The sequence below is a fragment of the Chelmon rostratus genome, chromosome 9, assembly GCF_017976325.1.
Source record: "Chelmon rostratus isolate fCheRos1 chromosome 9, fCheRos1.pri, whole genome shotgun sequence".
In the NCBI taxonomy this organism is placed as follows: Eukaryota; Metazoa; Chordata; class Actinopteri; order Chaetodontiformes; family Chaetodontidae; genus Chelmon; species Chelmon rostratus.
Window position 1 is genome coordinate 20,623,832 of NC_055666.1, and position 15,667 is coordinate 20,639,498.

Consider the following 15,667-nt stretch of genomic DNA (forward strand, 5'->3'; position numbering starts at 1 on the left):
CTTCATATTTGATAAACAGTTCATATGCTTTGTATCTAAAAGCATGAACTGTCAATAGAGTATTAAGTGAAAGTGAATAGAGTAAATGTGGCTTTCAGATACATGTGGTTGAGTAAAAGCTACAATATTACCAACCAAACTATATTGGGGTAGAAGCAGTGTGTCAGAAAATGGACAGTACCTTAAATTGTACATAAGCACAGTAGTAAATGTATGTAGCTACTCATCACCAGTAGTATTTTAAAAGTCTTTTTAAATTTTGTTCACTATGGACCACACCAGTGCATCTGGACAGTAGAGTTGCCTGAAATGCAGCATTGTTCGCAAACATTTTGACTTGACAGACCTACTTACTGTAGGTATAGGCAGAAATACAGCTCCCTCTGTGCAGTTATGACAAGTACATCATTTGTTGCCCAACCCTTGTCAGTTATAAACAAAGACAGGGAAGGGCACCAGTTTGGAGGAATGTTCCAGTCACAGAATGAAGAGAAAGGAATCACAGTACTTAAGAAAAAAGCTGCAGGTTTATTGAATCTTTAGAACAGTACAGTAATGTTATGACCTTGCATTGGTAGTAAATAGGTACCTTAAAGAGCAGCAGTGTTTGTAATATTAATCTGACAAATGACTGACAAATCAAACACATACACTAGGAGAGAGGTGTTTTGACTTCCCATGCAATCACTTGACAACACCCGCAGGTCCATCACTTCCATTTCACAATCATTAAAATGGAATCCGGAATATTCAATCAATAATCAAGACCCACAGTACAGTTTAAGAAGGCCATAACTCGGTCTTGGTCCATTTAGGTGAAAATTAGAAAAAAATGAAAACACTGCGCACGAATAAGGTCACTTAAATGAGAGAAAATGGAAGCATGTAGTTTTGGAAAGCAGGCTGTCAAGATGATGTGAGAGTGGTACAGAGGAGTGACTAGCTGCATTAACGCATTGTGACGAACTCCTCAGATGAGGTGGGGTGAATGGCGACAGTCTTGTCAAAGTCTGCTTTGGTAGCACCCATTTTGATGGCCACAGCGAAGCCCTGCAGCATCTCATCACAGCCCAGGCCCTGCATGTGCAGGCCCACCACCTGGGGAAGAGAGACAATTCACTCTTTGAAAGTCACTGCAGCTCTTAGTATTTACAAGATTAAAACACATCAAGGTTATATATTGGAATTGTGTTTTGCAAAGTATATTTTTGGTGCTAACATGCTTCTTAAACCCGTCTCATCTACTCCAGAATCAGACTAGGTTTATTGAAAAGTAGGTTTTCCACATATGATGAATTTGCCTTGGTGTTTGGTGCGTAATGGTAAACAGTTAAGTTCACATCAAGCCATGTCGTGATTTTTTTGCAATATGTAAGATAGTAATCCAAAAAAGATGCAGTCCTGGGTAAAACTGCTTCCTACATTTCCCAGGATGACTTTGCAACCTGCAGAGATGGGGTGGGAACATGTTGACGTCAGCTGTGGTTTATACAACGTGTGCAGGTGGTGAAAAGAATTGTGTAAAAGAAAAGACAAGAGACACACCCCACGCTGAATGTGAGTAAACTGCTTTATCAAGCTTCTCTCTGTGTGTTGACCATGATAGATGGATTTCTTTGTGTGACTGCTGATTACAGTACTGGGAAACGGACATTTATTGGTGATATCTTATGCCAAACGTCATCTTGTCCACGCCTTGCTGCCGAGAGAAAGACGAAGTGTACCGAACAACAAAAAATGAGCCCCAAAATGAAACTTACTAACATTTTTATTTGTGCAGTTAATTATTTTCAACAGAGTGTGACAGGTTTAAAGAGTGTAATGTGTGCTTGCAGGCACTGGGTTCATTTTAACACAGGTGTGTGAAATTACACTAATTATCTTGGGTTCATCGTGTCACTGATGAGAGCAAGTGTGCTGATATGAGTGGGTGTATTTTCATCATGCATTAGCCCGTATTTATGAAAGGATTTTTATTTTCGGCATCCACTTGAGCGCCTGGAATCAGGGCTGCTGCAGTACAGGCTCAGCCTTGATCCACGGTACACGCTCTACCTGTTGAGCTACCGGCACGGCCCGGAACTGGAGTTTTTAACCACACCCTACCTATAAATGAAGGTGTTCGTCTATTTAATATTGTTTAGAGATGATTCATCCTTTAATGATATATTTAAATACTACTTTTACATTTTTCAGCAGGTCTTTTCCAGGATACTTACAGTTAATGTCACGTTTAATTAATCATTATTACTGTAACAATACTTTTATTGACTTGCATATACATTTTTAAGACAGTAATTTGTGATCTATAAAGTTTTGATAATATTTTACACCAGCTGTAGCTGTAATCCGGTGAACAGACGACTCCTACCTTCTCCTCCTTGCCCACACACACCAGCTTCATGATGCACTGACTCTTCCTGCTCGTGATGGCGTGATACATCGGAGTGAAAGACGTCTTGTAGATCTTCACGTTCTCCTTTCCTCTCGATTTAACGGCCTCCTCTGTGACCCACACGAAAAGATTACGCAACTGAATAGTTGTACTGAGTAAAACTGGGATAAATACAGTATTTACATGAGCTGACACTTTCATCCAGAGGAAGTTACAGGATGAAGTTTAACAGTTTCAACAGTCGAACTTTGATTATGAAACTGCCTCTCACCTTCTGTGAGGCCCACCGTTCCGATGGGTGGGTGGCTGAACACCACTGTGGGGATAGCGGAGTAGTCCAACTTGGAGTCCTTCTTGCCCTCAAACAGTCTGTGTGCCAGCTTCCTGCCTGCAGCGATGGCAACTGCCCCAACATGCAACATAACATCAGAGTGCAGCTCTGAGTAACAGTCAATGACCTTAGAAAACATAGCAGGTGCCGACAAATGATGAAACGCTGAAAAGTCTGAGGGAGGTAAAAACTATAAAGAACAACATGATTGTGAAACAGCAAATATCTTGTCTGGTTGTTGTGAACTGGAACCAAGATTATATATAACAGATGGTTGTCACTACTTTGGCTGCACCAAAGAACTGAGCAGCAAAGTGACACATTTTTATCCCATTTTATTTTTTCTTTTTATTTGCCATAGCTATATTATATTATATTATTGCACTGTTCTTATTTGCACGAAAGTGGAAATCGAGGTTCCTCTGATCTCTCGCGACGACACAAAATTTCAGTATGTTTGTGCCGAGCTCAGTTTGTACAACGCTGAAAGTTGGATGCTGTGTAAAATGTAAACAAAAACAAAGTGCAATCATTTGTAAACAAACTGTGTTTACCCACAACAGTTCTCTGAAGTGAGTCCATGCAGTAACTTCCTTTATACAATCATGTGTTGACAAAGTGTTGAACCTCGCTCCATCCTCGCTTGTGATCGACTGAGTCTTTCCAGGATGCTCCTTTCATACCCAATCATGATACTATCATCTGTTACCAATCAACCTGTTTACCTGTGGAATGATCCAAACAGGTGTTTTTGGAGCGTTCCACACCTTTCCCAGTCTTTTGTTGCTCCTGTCCAAACTTTTCTGAAACATGTTGCTGCATCAAACACTAAATATATGGTCTTTGTACTGTTTTCAGTTGAGTAGATGTCAAAAAGGAACAGCAAATTATCACTTCCTGGTTTATTTATGTTTTTGACAGCATCCCAATGTTTTTGGAACTGGGGTTATACTTTAAGAGCTATAAAGGAAGTTATAAAATTCCACTGTGGACATTAATGGGTCCATATTGCCTAATTACAAGATTTACACCCAGGGCTACTCCAAAGTAGTTAATGTAATTGGCCCGAGTCCTGGAGACTTGTCAAGATGTGTTATATTGGCAGTTTACTTATTAAAATATCACCGTGTTGAACACTTGAGACTGTACGCAACAGTAAAACAAAAACATGTTTCCGTGAATATGACATCTTTATGTTCTCACTCAAAACCTTTACTTAATAAAGTAATAATGAACATAATAATAAATAAAGAGTCCTCACCTGTTCAAACAAAGTTCAACTGAGGACCTCTAGAACTGTCTCTTGTGAATGCACCCGTTAACCCCCTTTCACCCTACTAATATAAAAATACGCTTTTGGCAAAAAAACCCCACAAGCAGCAGATTAAACGTGAATAGAAAATACAACTGAAGCACTTAATCAGACTGCAAACACCCATACTGTGCCAAGGTTGAATGTAAACGTAACCATATGGTTTTTAAGCAACATCCATCAAATGATTTGAGTTTTTAGTGCAGCTTCATACCAGGTGTGAGAAGAGCTTTGCCACAAACGTCCCCTACAGCGTAGATCCCTGCTCGGCTGGTGTTCTGAAACTCATCCACGATGATATGGCCTCTTTCGTCTGTATCCACAGTCTGCAAACAGAGAGGAAACTGTTAAATATAGTTGTTATCAATTAGCCAAAACATTACATTTTAGCACTGGGGTGTTTCTGCTGTTTCCTTAGAAGCATTTCTTTGATAAGGTTTGATAAAGCATAAAGACTATAAATGTTCACCAATCACAAGCTGCTGAGCTGCTCACAGTGTGCAGCTGTAGCAGGGACTTCAAATAAGGAGCGAGCAACCGGGAAGAAAAGTTTTGTTTCTTTCGACCGCAAGAAACAACAGTGACTCATGCCAGTGCGGAGGCTCGGAGCTTTAAATGTAAACCAGAATACACAGAGTGAGTTCAGCCAAAGTGGCATAATGTTTAACATGGTCATGTTTGAGCAAAGACCAGTCTCCAACACCCTCAAACCAGGCATGAAGAACACGAAAAGTGACGGATCACATCACTTTTTCTTCATACTTCCTGCAGTGTGATGCTTTCTTAATACAAGATAGCTGTTCATCGAGTGTTGAATTGCTGCTTTGATATCTGTCTCATATTACAGGTTAGACAATAAAAAAAGAAGACAGATTATGTGGGAATAATAAAGTACATGTTAAATTTGGACAATCTGGTAGCCCACTCCCCTAATATAAATCAAAGTACCTTAAGTAGAAGAGCACTTTGACTTAACCCAGGATTAACTGACCCTGTAATCTGTTATTAATTCACTTGATGACCCTGAGCTAACGAGCGTTTCACCTGTGCCAGCACTTCACCTGGAACACACAACATGACAAAGACTGTTATGTGACAGTCGGCTGCTCTCGTTCCCAGATTATCCCTAATCAGCAACCTCAGATGACCTCATTGGTTTATTTTGGGCTCATTTTGCATTAAGGTGTTAAATGGAAACTGTCATCCAACAGTGTCTTACTGGATTAATCTGTTTCACAAAACTACATTTGATTTGAATGATTTGTGTTGTCTTCAGAAACAAAGGTTAACTAACTTATCTATAGTGCTGCTGTAATCTACGAGGACAATTAAGCAGCAGGGACAAGGGTGACACAGGGATACTGCACACAGCTGAACACTAATTCATTCCCTTTGTGGACAGACAGTGGTGAGAGAGTGGTACTGTTACCATCTCGCCGATGTTGAGTCCGGAGGTGTTAGGCTGCCTGCCGATGGCCCACAGAAGGCAGTCCACTTCCTGGATGGTTCTGATCTTCTCCTCGTCGTTCTTCTTCTCCGGGTCTTTGGTGACGAGCGTCACCTCGAGTCCTCTGTCCGTTTTACGCACAGACTTCACCTGAGAGTTCTTCCACAGATCTACACCAGAGTTTTGCAGTTCTTTGGTGCAATTTGCGCTTATGAAGCTGTCAAAGTTCCTCAAAACCTACAGTAAGAAGATGAGAGCACATGGAGTACACGTGGCTGCACACCTTTGAAAATCAGAATTTAGTATCTATGTTGTGATTCTCACTCCTGTCTGTCGAATTATGAGGGATGTTTTGGATCCCAGGGTGGAAAGGATGCCTGCCATCTCCACTGCAATATAGCCTGCACCCACAATCACACTGCGCCTGTCAGGAGAACAAAACTTGTAATTATGGACACTTTCAAACATGGTAGAAACACGACAGAGATTATATGAGATGCTTACTTTGGCAGAGTTTCAAGTTCAAAAAAGCCATCACTGGTAATGCCCAGACTTGCCCCTAAAATGATGAATAAAAGTAACATTTTGCACAATTTAGTAATTTTATAAAAGTCAATAATCTGCTCATGCACAACAGTGCTTATCTCAAAGATGATTACCATGTCAAAGTATAGCATGACTCACCTGGAACTTCAGCATCACTCAAAACAGAAGGCTGCCCTCCAGTGGCGATGAGGATGTGAGGCGCCGAATACTTTCTTCCATTGACCTCCACAGTCGGTTCGGGGTCACTTGTAAACCTGGCATGACCTTGAATAGTTTGGATTTTAGCCTGAAATGAGGCACATGTCATTTATCACCTTTCAACAGTGTTATATAAACAAGCAAAGAGAGCTAAAGAATTATTTTAAAGATTCCTCAAAAAGATCTTACAGACATTAAATATAAATATGAACTTACTTTGTCAAGATTGTTGCGATAGATGCGATTTAGGTGGCTGACGTAAGCGTCCCTTTTGGCCTTGAGAGTTCTGCAAACACAAGATATGATCAAAGGTAAGAAGGTTTGGGTTTTTTTTTTTAACTCACATTTAGTCAAGGAGGGTTTGCAACTTAATTATGTTCAAATGACGAATGCAGCTCATACACTTCGGTGGAGAATCAAGTACAGTAGGTATGTTATGGTCATGCAGATACAAACACTGACATTAAACTATTCTGAATAACTGTATTTATTGAGTAAAAGGAATCTATATATTTATTATATAACATAATGTATTCAGTAGTGAGGTTTGACATCACAAGTTTAAGTCTAGCAGTATCTCCATACTCCCGTACTGTAGCCTTAAAAAAATGGAAAACTGCTGCATCCCGAACCAGAATCTGCTGCCTGTCTGCAGTCAAAGCATTTCCTGCAGCTGTAAACAACACCCTGCACTGTCAAAAACACTTGTGTTATAATACCATACTTCTGTTGCCATTTGCAGGCTTGCTTCTTTGTACTCTTCAATTCAGTATTTCACGACTAATGCAAAAATATTGTATCACAACATGTTATTATTGTTTCGAGCAATATGATAATATTTGCTATAGCTGCTGGAGAGTTATATATACAGAAATCTTAATAAATACTTTTTTCAATGGGGTGTTGCACATACATTATGAAACCATGTGGCCAGCTTGACACACTTTCATATTACTCCACACAGGCACACCTAAAATGACTCCCCAGCACCGTCGCACGTTAATGTTTTTCAACCCTGAACTAATGTTGTAGGCTGCCACTCCTTCCAGAGGCTTATCTTTAACCATCACCTTGACTGAACTATGCTGTGCACAGAGGGAGAGAAGTGTGCTGAAAGTGAAGCAACAAGAGACACAACAGACTGAGAAGCCGTGCTATGAAATGGATACGGGTCTGTTCCAGGAACAACCACAGCAGGTTTCAAAAGCTCATTGTAGTTGCCCCAGAAAGTGAAAAAAGACACCAACAGTTACTGTAACTTACTCCCAGCTGAAATGAACATTCCCAGTGTCAAAGCCGTAGTCACTGTGATCATGGAGATACTCGGCATGAACCGCAGCGTTCCACATAACCTGTGAGGAAAGGTAAAGACACTGGATTTGCATATAGTGAATTCTGAGGTGCATTAACAAATTATTATTTCTCTGAGTTAAAACGTGGCCTATTACACCAAGAGTGGAGAGACAATAGTACCTTCTTAGGGACACAGCCGACATTGACCTGAAAAACATCATCACAGAGCAAATTAGTTCAGCGTAAGCTTGAGCAAATAGCGTCCAAGCACGTGTCATGTTCAAAACACAAGATTTTAGACTAACGCTGCAGAAGTCTGTTTGCAGGACATTGTAATAACCTATTCTGCAAATAAGGAGGTGGATCAACTGGGTTTAGTCAATTTACCTGTCGCTTTATCCCTCACTATATGGTTTATGCATTCTAATGTATGTTACATGGGCTTATTTCCTCATTTACGAGCAAAATTGCAAAACAACATCAGACAAACAGTCAGGCCCTTTTTGCAATCAGAGACGTCTAACTGGTTTAGGACAGTTCTGCAGCAATGTCTCATCAACTTCCCTTTTGTTTGGTTTGAATTTAAATGCAGTCCATGCAGTTAACACAATAATGTGCTTTCCAACACAACAGCCTTGCAGTAATACAAATTATTACTATGCATCTAATGTTCCTCATATTCCTTCCATCCCTCTCAAAACCTTTTCCGTGCAACTTCCTCCAACATGTCTGTTTGATTTAATGGAGGAATGGTGACGGGGTTATAGTTTTCACTCGTTATTTTATCTGAAATGTTAAGACTGTGTCATTCATTAGATGTTGGCTGCAGCACGCTTTGAACTTCCAACAATGTTTGCTGCACACACACACAAAAAAAAAAACTTCCACAAAAGGAGTCCGGAGACTTCGCAGCGAGCCTGGCAACCGACATGCGTGTGAAAGCTGCAGGGGCGTCAGTGCTGTGACTGTATTCGGGAGGGATAACAGTGTTTTTCTGATTTTTACTCACGCAGGTACCTCCGAGCTTGTGACTCTCGATCACGGCGGTGGACGCTCCGAGCTCCGACGCCCTCCGAGCGCCGGCCAGACCCCCAGACCCGCCGCCGATCACCAGAAAGTCGAACCGGGTTGTCTCGGTGGCTGTCGGGTCTGAGGCCATGCTTCGGCGGATCACTCCGTGCCTGCGAAAAGACGAGAAAATTCGCTTTCGGTGGTTAAACCAACGGGGTGCTTGCGTCCGCGTTAGCTGGGTTAATATCGCCATAACCAGGAAGCTCGCAGGCGTGTCGGACAAACGGGGAATGGGAGGGTCAAGTGAAAGCCACTGCTGTGTCATTATGAATTGCAACAATGGTGTGTAAATCCCAGAAAGTGTTTCCACAATAGTCATGGTGATCCTCACATGAGTTACAGCATGACCGTTACAACAACAGGTGGAAATCAGCGCGAATCCTGCATCAGGTCGATTAAATATAGAGATGAATTTAAGGCATTTGAGCTCTGAGGCCTCGAGATGAAAACTGATATAAATTCAATCAAGAAAGCATCATGACAGCAGTTTGAAACTGTGAACAGTCCAGTTCAGTCCAGCCAGGTGTTTGTCATAAAGATACCGCATTACTCACCTTGGAAATGGCAGTGACACGGACACAGTAGGAAGCAGTCTGCAGATTCTTATAAATAACATGTTTTTATTCGTTTTAGGGCATTTTAATCAGACGCGTCCACAGCGTGCCGTTGTTTATCTCTCTCTGGGTACTCTCAGTGGGTGCAGGCCTGTGGTTAGACCTCATTATTACATGAACTACAAAAGCTTTAGACGACTTCCTGTGTCACTGGGTGAACCCACGCTAATACATGCCCATTTATACCGTCTCTGCGATTAAACGATCTCTTGTACGTCCCTAAAACATATAAACATGTTGCCGCTGGCGATTTAATAATAACGCTGCACCGACGAGTCTAAAATTAATATTGTGATGGTGGAAGTTGTCACGTTTGAGGGCGTGAATCACGTAGATGCCAATCAAAGCTTTACGTGTTTTTTGTAGCAGATTCAGATTCTATCGTAAATAATCGCGAGACATACGGGAGGTTTGCGTGGTATTTCTTCAAGAATAGCACTAACGCTACACCCAGTCAGCAAGCCGTCAAAAAAGAGAAATACAGACTTGAACTTCTGGTCACGTATTTCAAAATTAAACGCTACTCTCATGAAAACATGCACCGAAATGTTGTTTTCATCATACAAAATACCTAAGCAAAATTAAAGGTAATATATAGATGGTTATATTCGAAAATGTGAGAAAAACTAAGTTATTCGAGTTTTATTATTTTTATTCAACACTCTTATTTTGAAGGCAAGAGCAACCCCTTTCCGGAATCGTTGTAGCTAGCGAGAGATGGCTAACAGCAAGCTAAAGCATAGCGGCTCGGTAGGTCCTGTTGACTAGCGTTAGTATCGCGTCCACAGAAAGGATTTATTCACTGAAAACATACAGCAGATCAAAACGCTGCGAAACAACACTCCTTTAAGGTATGTCCGTGTCATTTGACTCTTTTGTAAATATAAACATTTGAAATACGGGTCGTCGTCTCTGCGAACCTCTTGTTGTGGTCAGATGGGGCCTTTTTCTTGTGCTCAAGACACCACAGGACAACAGTGGGAACATGTAAATAGAGATGACTAGATTCAGTTGATGTAATCTTTGTGTCTTTTGGTATGCCTGCTACTCCTCAGGTGGAAAACAAACGGCTGCATGCGAGGAAAATAGTGCTAGGCTCCGTATGCGGGGGGAGGGGCTTTATGGCCCTGTTTGAATGTCAGCACTGTTCTCTGTGAGGTTCATCCAGTGACATAACTGTTATGTTTTTCTCATGTTTTCACAGAGGGGGATCGTCTCAGTTGTCAGTTTATGGTTGCTTCAGGCTTCTCTTCTTTGAGGAATGAACCCTGGACGTCAGGTGGCGATGGATGTGTACTCCACTGTGTAATTGCAGCCTCTGAATTTGGGACCTGCCTCCAGATGACCAGTGGACCTCACCACTCAACATGAAGCCTGTCAGCTATCAAAGCATGCCGTCGTCTGTGAGCGCCGCACATCCGGCTTTGGATCGCGTGTTAAGCACTTCAAACGTGATGTATTGTGAGAAATGTGGATTTGCTACACCAGATCCTGCAGTGTTCAAGAAGCATATGATTGAGCATACGGGGACAAGGTTTTACTGCTTTTATTGCAACAATGTCTCATTCAGTGAGGCAGAGTTAAATGCTCACCTGAAGCAACACACTGCAAAGTATCCGTTCAAATGTCCTCACTGTGGACAGGGCTACATGAGGAGGCTGTGCCTTGTGAAGCACATTGAGCGCTTACATAGTAAAGGCATGAGTTATGGACCTGCTAAACCTGGCATGACAAAAATTCCACATGTTCCTGTCTCCAGTGCCTTACCAAGTGTGCCCACTGCTGATCCATCATCACTTCGACCAGTTGTTCGTGTGACAGTACCCACCCCGAGTGCACCTGCATTCAGACTGAGTAAAGATGACCACAGGGAGAAAACACTGGACACAAATGTATCAAATGCCACCAATGGTAATGTAGAACTTTTGTCCCCTTTGAATGGACTCATTCAGCACAACCGGGCTTTGACGGTCTCTCTTCCAGAGGAAGTGACAATCCCTGCTGGCTGCTTGGTTGAACTTGTTGAGGTGAAAACTGTCAATGGGACAAAGGAGCTAAAGCTGAGGCTCGTCTCTCAACAAGAAAACGAGTCTGTGATTAAAGACACAAGAACCACAGTCTCTCAAAGCACTACACTGGGAAAGCAACTGTCGTCCACATTAAATCATCCAAACACAAGTTTAGGGATGTGCACAATTAACAGGAAACAGTATGAAACAAAGACAGTGAATGTGGAGCATCCTGCCGTTGTCCCGGTCAGTATTTCCCAAAACCTCCCTAATCAAATCAGCAAAGAGAAGAGTGGATTGAAAAGAACATCACAAGAAATAATCAACTTGGAATGTCACACTGTCCTGCCCAACAAGGTTCCCAAAACTATCCTCAATCCTGTAAGAGAAGGAAATATTGGAATCAAAGTTACACCGAGAGAACCTGTGAACCATAATGCTGCTCCGCCCACTGTTGCCTCCAGTAGGGTTGCCAACAGATTGACTAGCATCCTGCATCCAGAAAACATGGGAACATGTGTTTCTCAGAGAGTAGTGGATGAGAGGAAGAATTTAATTCCAGAGCATTCCAAGAGTATCCCACCCAGGAGGGCAAATGACATAAAAAGCATTCCTCGAGACGTGTCGTTGGCTGTGAAGCTGGAACCTGGGCAGAACCGCCTCAAGAACAACACTGCTTCAGAAATAAAGACAGAAGCATCAGGCTCCAACCAGCAAAGTCTGAAATCAGCTTCTCCTTCCTTGAGTGTTCCCTTAGCTGCAGCTGCCCAGGTGAGACCTCCAGCGATATCAGTTTGTAAGGATAATGTCGCAAAGCCATCTTTTTCCGTAGCCAGGAGTCAGCATCAGCTCCCGTCATTCAAAACGGCAGTGCTTTCTAATGGCACAAAGAGCTCGGCTTGGGACCAGGAAGTCAAAGCCAGTGAGAGAGCCATGGAGCGAGATGTGCCAGAACCTGAGGGTTTTCCAGTCATCTCCTCTGTGTTTTCATTAAGTCAGCAACCAGAGGACGTGCAAGGCTCCATTCAACCACTGGTAATGGCTCTGCGTGGGATAGTGATGGATAAAAGTCACAGCTCTGGTAGTCCAACTCCAGATCACATCAAGATAAACAGCACTGAGCAGGTGAAGGAGGTGGCAACATCAAAATTCTGTGCTCAGGTGGCCACAAAAGATGAACCCATCACCCATGACCTTTTGCTGACAGAGCAGACCAGTGAGTCTGTAAAAGTAGAGCAGCACCATAAGGGTATTCAGCACTCTTCTGCACTGACACTCAACCATACCGATGTCAAGGAGGATAGAAATTGCCCCCAGCCAATAGACAATAACAAATGCAGTCACACACCTGATTTAAAATCTTCAACAGACAAGGAATCTGATTCTAAAATTGGCGCAGATGTAGATGCATGTGGGACTGCAGACCCACTGCAGCAAATGGCAAAAAGTGAACATGACATCTCCTCAAAGTTCCTGACGGTCTCTCTGAAAAGGGTACAACTAGGCGTGTGGAAAAAAAACAAGAAGGGACTGAAACTTAGAATATCTAAATATAAGACACAGTTACCTATGAGCAGTGTGACTGATTGCACAGTTATTTACCCGATGCCGTTGAAGGTGGACCAACTGGTGAAACGACCGGGCCCGAACCAGCCTGTGGTGGTGCTCAATCATCCAAAGCCCCGGGCCTCCTTACAGGGAGCGAGACCAGACACTTTAGCAGACACTGGAGCCCCTGAGGTGGTTCCAAATTGCCAAATCTTAAAAATGAGGCTGAGCAAAGTCATGGGGCAGAAGTATGAAGTGATGGGGTGCACTGTTGGAGTCTTTCCATGAATTTATCAGATGATGTATCAATGGACAGCTGTGTACATTTATGAGGAAATAACTAGTATTACAAGCTGTTGACTTAAAACAAAGAAAATATTGGGGCAGTTATTTTCTTTATGGGAGCGTATGATTAAAAAATGGACATCTTGGTATCACTGAGCATTGTTATTATATGAATGTTGTTTATATAGGCATGGGATATGGACTATTCAAGTGCAATGCAGTTCGGCTGCTTTGAGTCTGAAATATGGACCATCTGCTGGAGTAGATTGCAGTCAGTGTACACAGATGTAAAGTACTGTTTCAGAAATTGAGAAACCGGTAGATCTGTCAGAGTTGAGGCATAAATGCATGCTGTTTACTTAAAAATGATAACATACTGTATTTATTTTTTGTTTGCATCAGTAATGGTTTACTGTTCGTCTGGCCCCTCTAAGATACAACCTGAATTAGAGGCAGTACACCTGGGATGATCAAGTGTTTGTGTGCTAACCCACTCAGAATATAAACAATGCCATGAAGATGCAGAACATGGACAGCTCCCAGTTTCACTGATGGAGAAATCAGCGGAGGACACTAAGTAGTGATGAAAATATTTGGTTTGTGATGATGTTCATGTAAGATGATTTTGTGTGGGTCAAACTTCACACGCAATATGTAGCACAAAAATTCTACAATGAAAAATGTCTTATTCAAGGATGATTCCCCAGTTTCCTGTTGTTAATAATGAGAGTAACAGAACAGGATCCCCCCTTTCGTCTTTTGTTGTGACAGTGGCTACGTGTATAGATGCAGCCTTCCGGTTCAGGAGCTACATCCAAAAAGTCAATATTTCAACTCTGATAACCTAATTGGTCAGCAAAGCTTTCACCATTTCAGAAGCTCCTCCAAATTAGGCCTGAGAAGGGCAGCTTTCCCAGAGATTGCAGCCAGTGTCATATGTCCAGCACTTTTGTCCTTGGTGTGTCAGTCGGTAATGAAGTGGTGCATTCAGGTACTCTTTGCAAACTCTTAAATATGAGAAATATTGCATGACCATGTCATATTTATCAAATGGTCATCGGTCACTTTTAATTCGTATGTACTGTACTGGACCAGCGAAAAAGGTGTAAATAATGCGAGCTAGGCATACACACCACTGTTTGTTCTTGGTATTGCTGTGGATATGTTTCATATCACAGGGTGTTGCAGAGAATTTGAAGCTTATGTTTGCCAGATGTCTTACATGTGCTGTGTTGTGTGAAATAAACTGTAAATTTGGGCATTATTGTATGGAATGTGCCTGACCTTCCCACCAGTATTTACCACTTTGACAGCCATTCTTGGTGATTAACTTGAATGTTTTTCAACTTTACCAGTTGAGGAGGAGTGCCTGAATGCACCGTTAGTTTTGGTTTCAGCGAGGTTAAGGCTTAAAGCTAACATTTTGAGTATTCCTAATAGCCCCCAGTACAGATTGATATGGAAGGTGTATTTAACCTGGATTTGAGGATCATTTTAGCATTTTTAATGTCTAATTAATCACAGATATTTTGTGAAATTAACTTTTTTAGGTTACAGTCTCGGAAATAAGTGTTAATGCCTAAAAATCATCTTGGATTTTTGTACTCCTTGTGCTTTATGGTTTTGTTTCCTTGATGTCACAACTTCAATACATAGCCTCTTTGCAGAAGAAGCTGGAGCTTAAACTGCAAAATGGAGTGGATAAAAGCAGTCAAAAATGGTTCATTACTGTAAAAGAAAGCCACATACTTTAAATTATTTTTAATATTTTCTAATTATTTTTATCTTACCGCCATGTTCATACTCAGTGACTGTAGTAATTCTGGAGCCCTTGAAAACCTGTTAAAACTTGTATATTTTTCAAAATATGTCAAAACAAGCAATCTTGTTCCAAATACTTTTCAGAGCTGTTTTCTTACGACAGCATTGCAACACCTGTGTGTTCTTGTTTATAATGTAATCATAATGTATGAGGTGCTAGACCTACAATGGCATTTATAGGTTTTGGTCACCCACAGGTGTTATTGTGTATATACCTATAGATACAAAACGTGATAACTGGTGTTCATACTCAGTAGGGAATGGTAAACATTCCTTAGCCTCTTCTGCAACAGCAGTTATGTTGTGCTTCATCCTCCACACTCTGCAGTGTCTCGAGCTGCTGTGCAGTCTTTGTTATATATAATTACTTTAAAGGTGTTTAAGGGTGTGACAGTTCCATCTGAATGTTTTGCTTTGCCTTTCATTCATTTGTTTGTGCGAGAATTCGTCATGTTACAGTTCCTAGTTTTTGGTTCTCTTCATACTCAGTGGTCATTACCGTGTTTCATGCTTTTATAATAATTGTGTAACTCCACTTTTTTCTATTAAAACAAAGTAAATGATCACATTTAATATGGCTTATTCCAGTTTTTTTTGTAGAGTTGCATTCCACAAAGTGTTCTTGATCATAAGTGAAGCTTTCTCATGCTGTAAACATCACAGGATTAGTTAGCAACACAAAGTAGCTAACAGTACACTTTAAATTTTACTTAATGTCTGTAATTCTGCTGAAGTTAAAATTAAGTGAAATTCCATCAAGTAGTTGGTTATTCGCATGCATATTGGCTCCTTGTTAG

The 15,667-nt window shown here is 41.5% G+C and overlaps 2 protein-coding genes across 4 annotated transcripts; one reads left to right on the forward strand and one right to left on the reverse strand.

Annotated features, from left to right (window-relative positions):
- Nucleotides 1-508: 508 nt before the first annotated feature.
- Nucleotides 509-9,466, reverse strand: gsr (glutathione reductase). Of its 3 annotated transcripts, XM_041944178.1 has the most exons (13): nt 9,148-9,466; nt 8,532-8,703; nt 7,703-7,729; nt 7,493-7,581; nt 6,446-6,515; nt 6,170-6,317; nt 5,990-6,044; nt 5,810-5,909; nt 5,468-5,722; nt 4,253-4,364; nt 2,667-2,798; nt 2,372-2,505; nt 509-1,098 (listed from the first exon to the last, which is right to left on the reverse strand). In XM_041944178.1, exons 1-13 carry the CDS (start codon nt 9,207-9,209, stop codon nt 949-951), a joined length of 1,506 nt encoding a protein of 501 aa, XP_041800112.1. In that variant the 5' UTR covers nt 9,210-9,466; the 3' UTR covers nt 509-948. The 3 variants fall into 3 exon arrangements, with proteins under 3 accessions (XP_041800112.1, XP_041800111.1, XP_041800113.1); XM_041944177.1 differs by lacking the exon at nt 9,148-9,466 and having other exon boundaries at nt 8,532-8,883; XM_041944179.1 differs by lacking the exon at nt 9,148-9,466 and having other exon boundaries at nt 8,540-8,665.
- A 453-nt stretch (nt 9,467-9,919) lies between these two features.
- Nucleotides 9,920-15,432, forward strand: LOC121611494. The gene is made up of 2 exons (XM_041944074.1): nt 9,920-10,058; nt 10,412-15,432. The coding sequence occupies exon 2, from the start codon at nt 10,575-10,577 to the stop codon at nt 13,050-13,052; it is 2,478 nt and encodes an 825-aa protein (XP_041800008.1). The 5' UTR covers nt 9,920-10,058; nt 10,412-10,574; the 3' UTR covers nt 13,053-15,432.
- The last annotated feature ends 235 nt before the right edge of the window (nt 15,433-15,667 follow it).

Bases quoted from the DNA above. Each gene is read 5' to 3' on its own strand.
- gsr (XM_041944177.1), bottom strand. From the start codon at position 8,858: ATGACACAGCAGTGGCTTTCACTTGACCCTCCCATTCCCCGTTTGTCC. The intron at 4,365-5,467 runs GTAACAGTACCA...CTCTGTTTGCAG, and splicing joins GACTCAACATCGGCGAGATG to ACTGTGGATACAGACGAAAG. The intron at 2,799-4,252 runs GTATGAAGCTGC...ATGTTGGGGCAG, and splicing joins CAAAGCTCTTCTCACACCTG to TTGCCATCGCTGCAGGCAGG.
- LOC121611494 (XM_041944074.1), top strand. From the start codon at position 10,575: ATGAAGCCTGTCAGCTATCAAAGCATGCCGTCGTCTGTGAGCGCCGCA.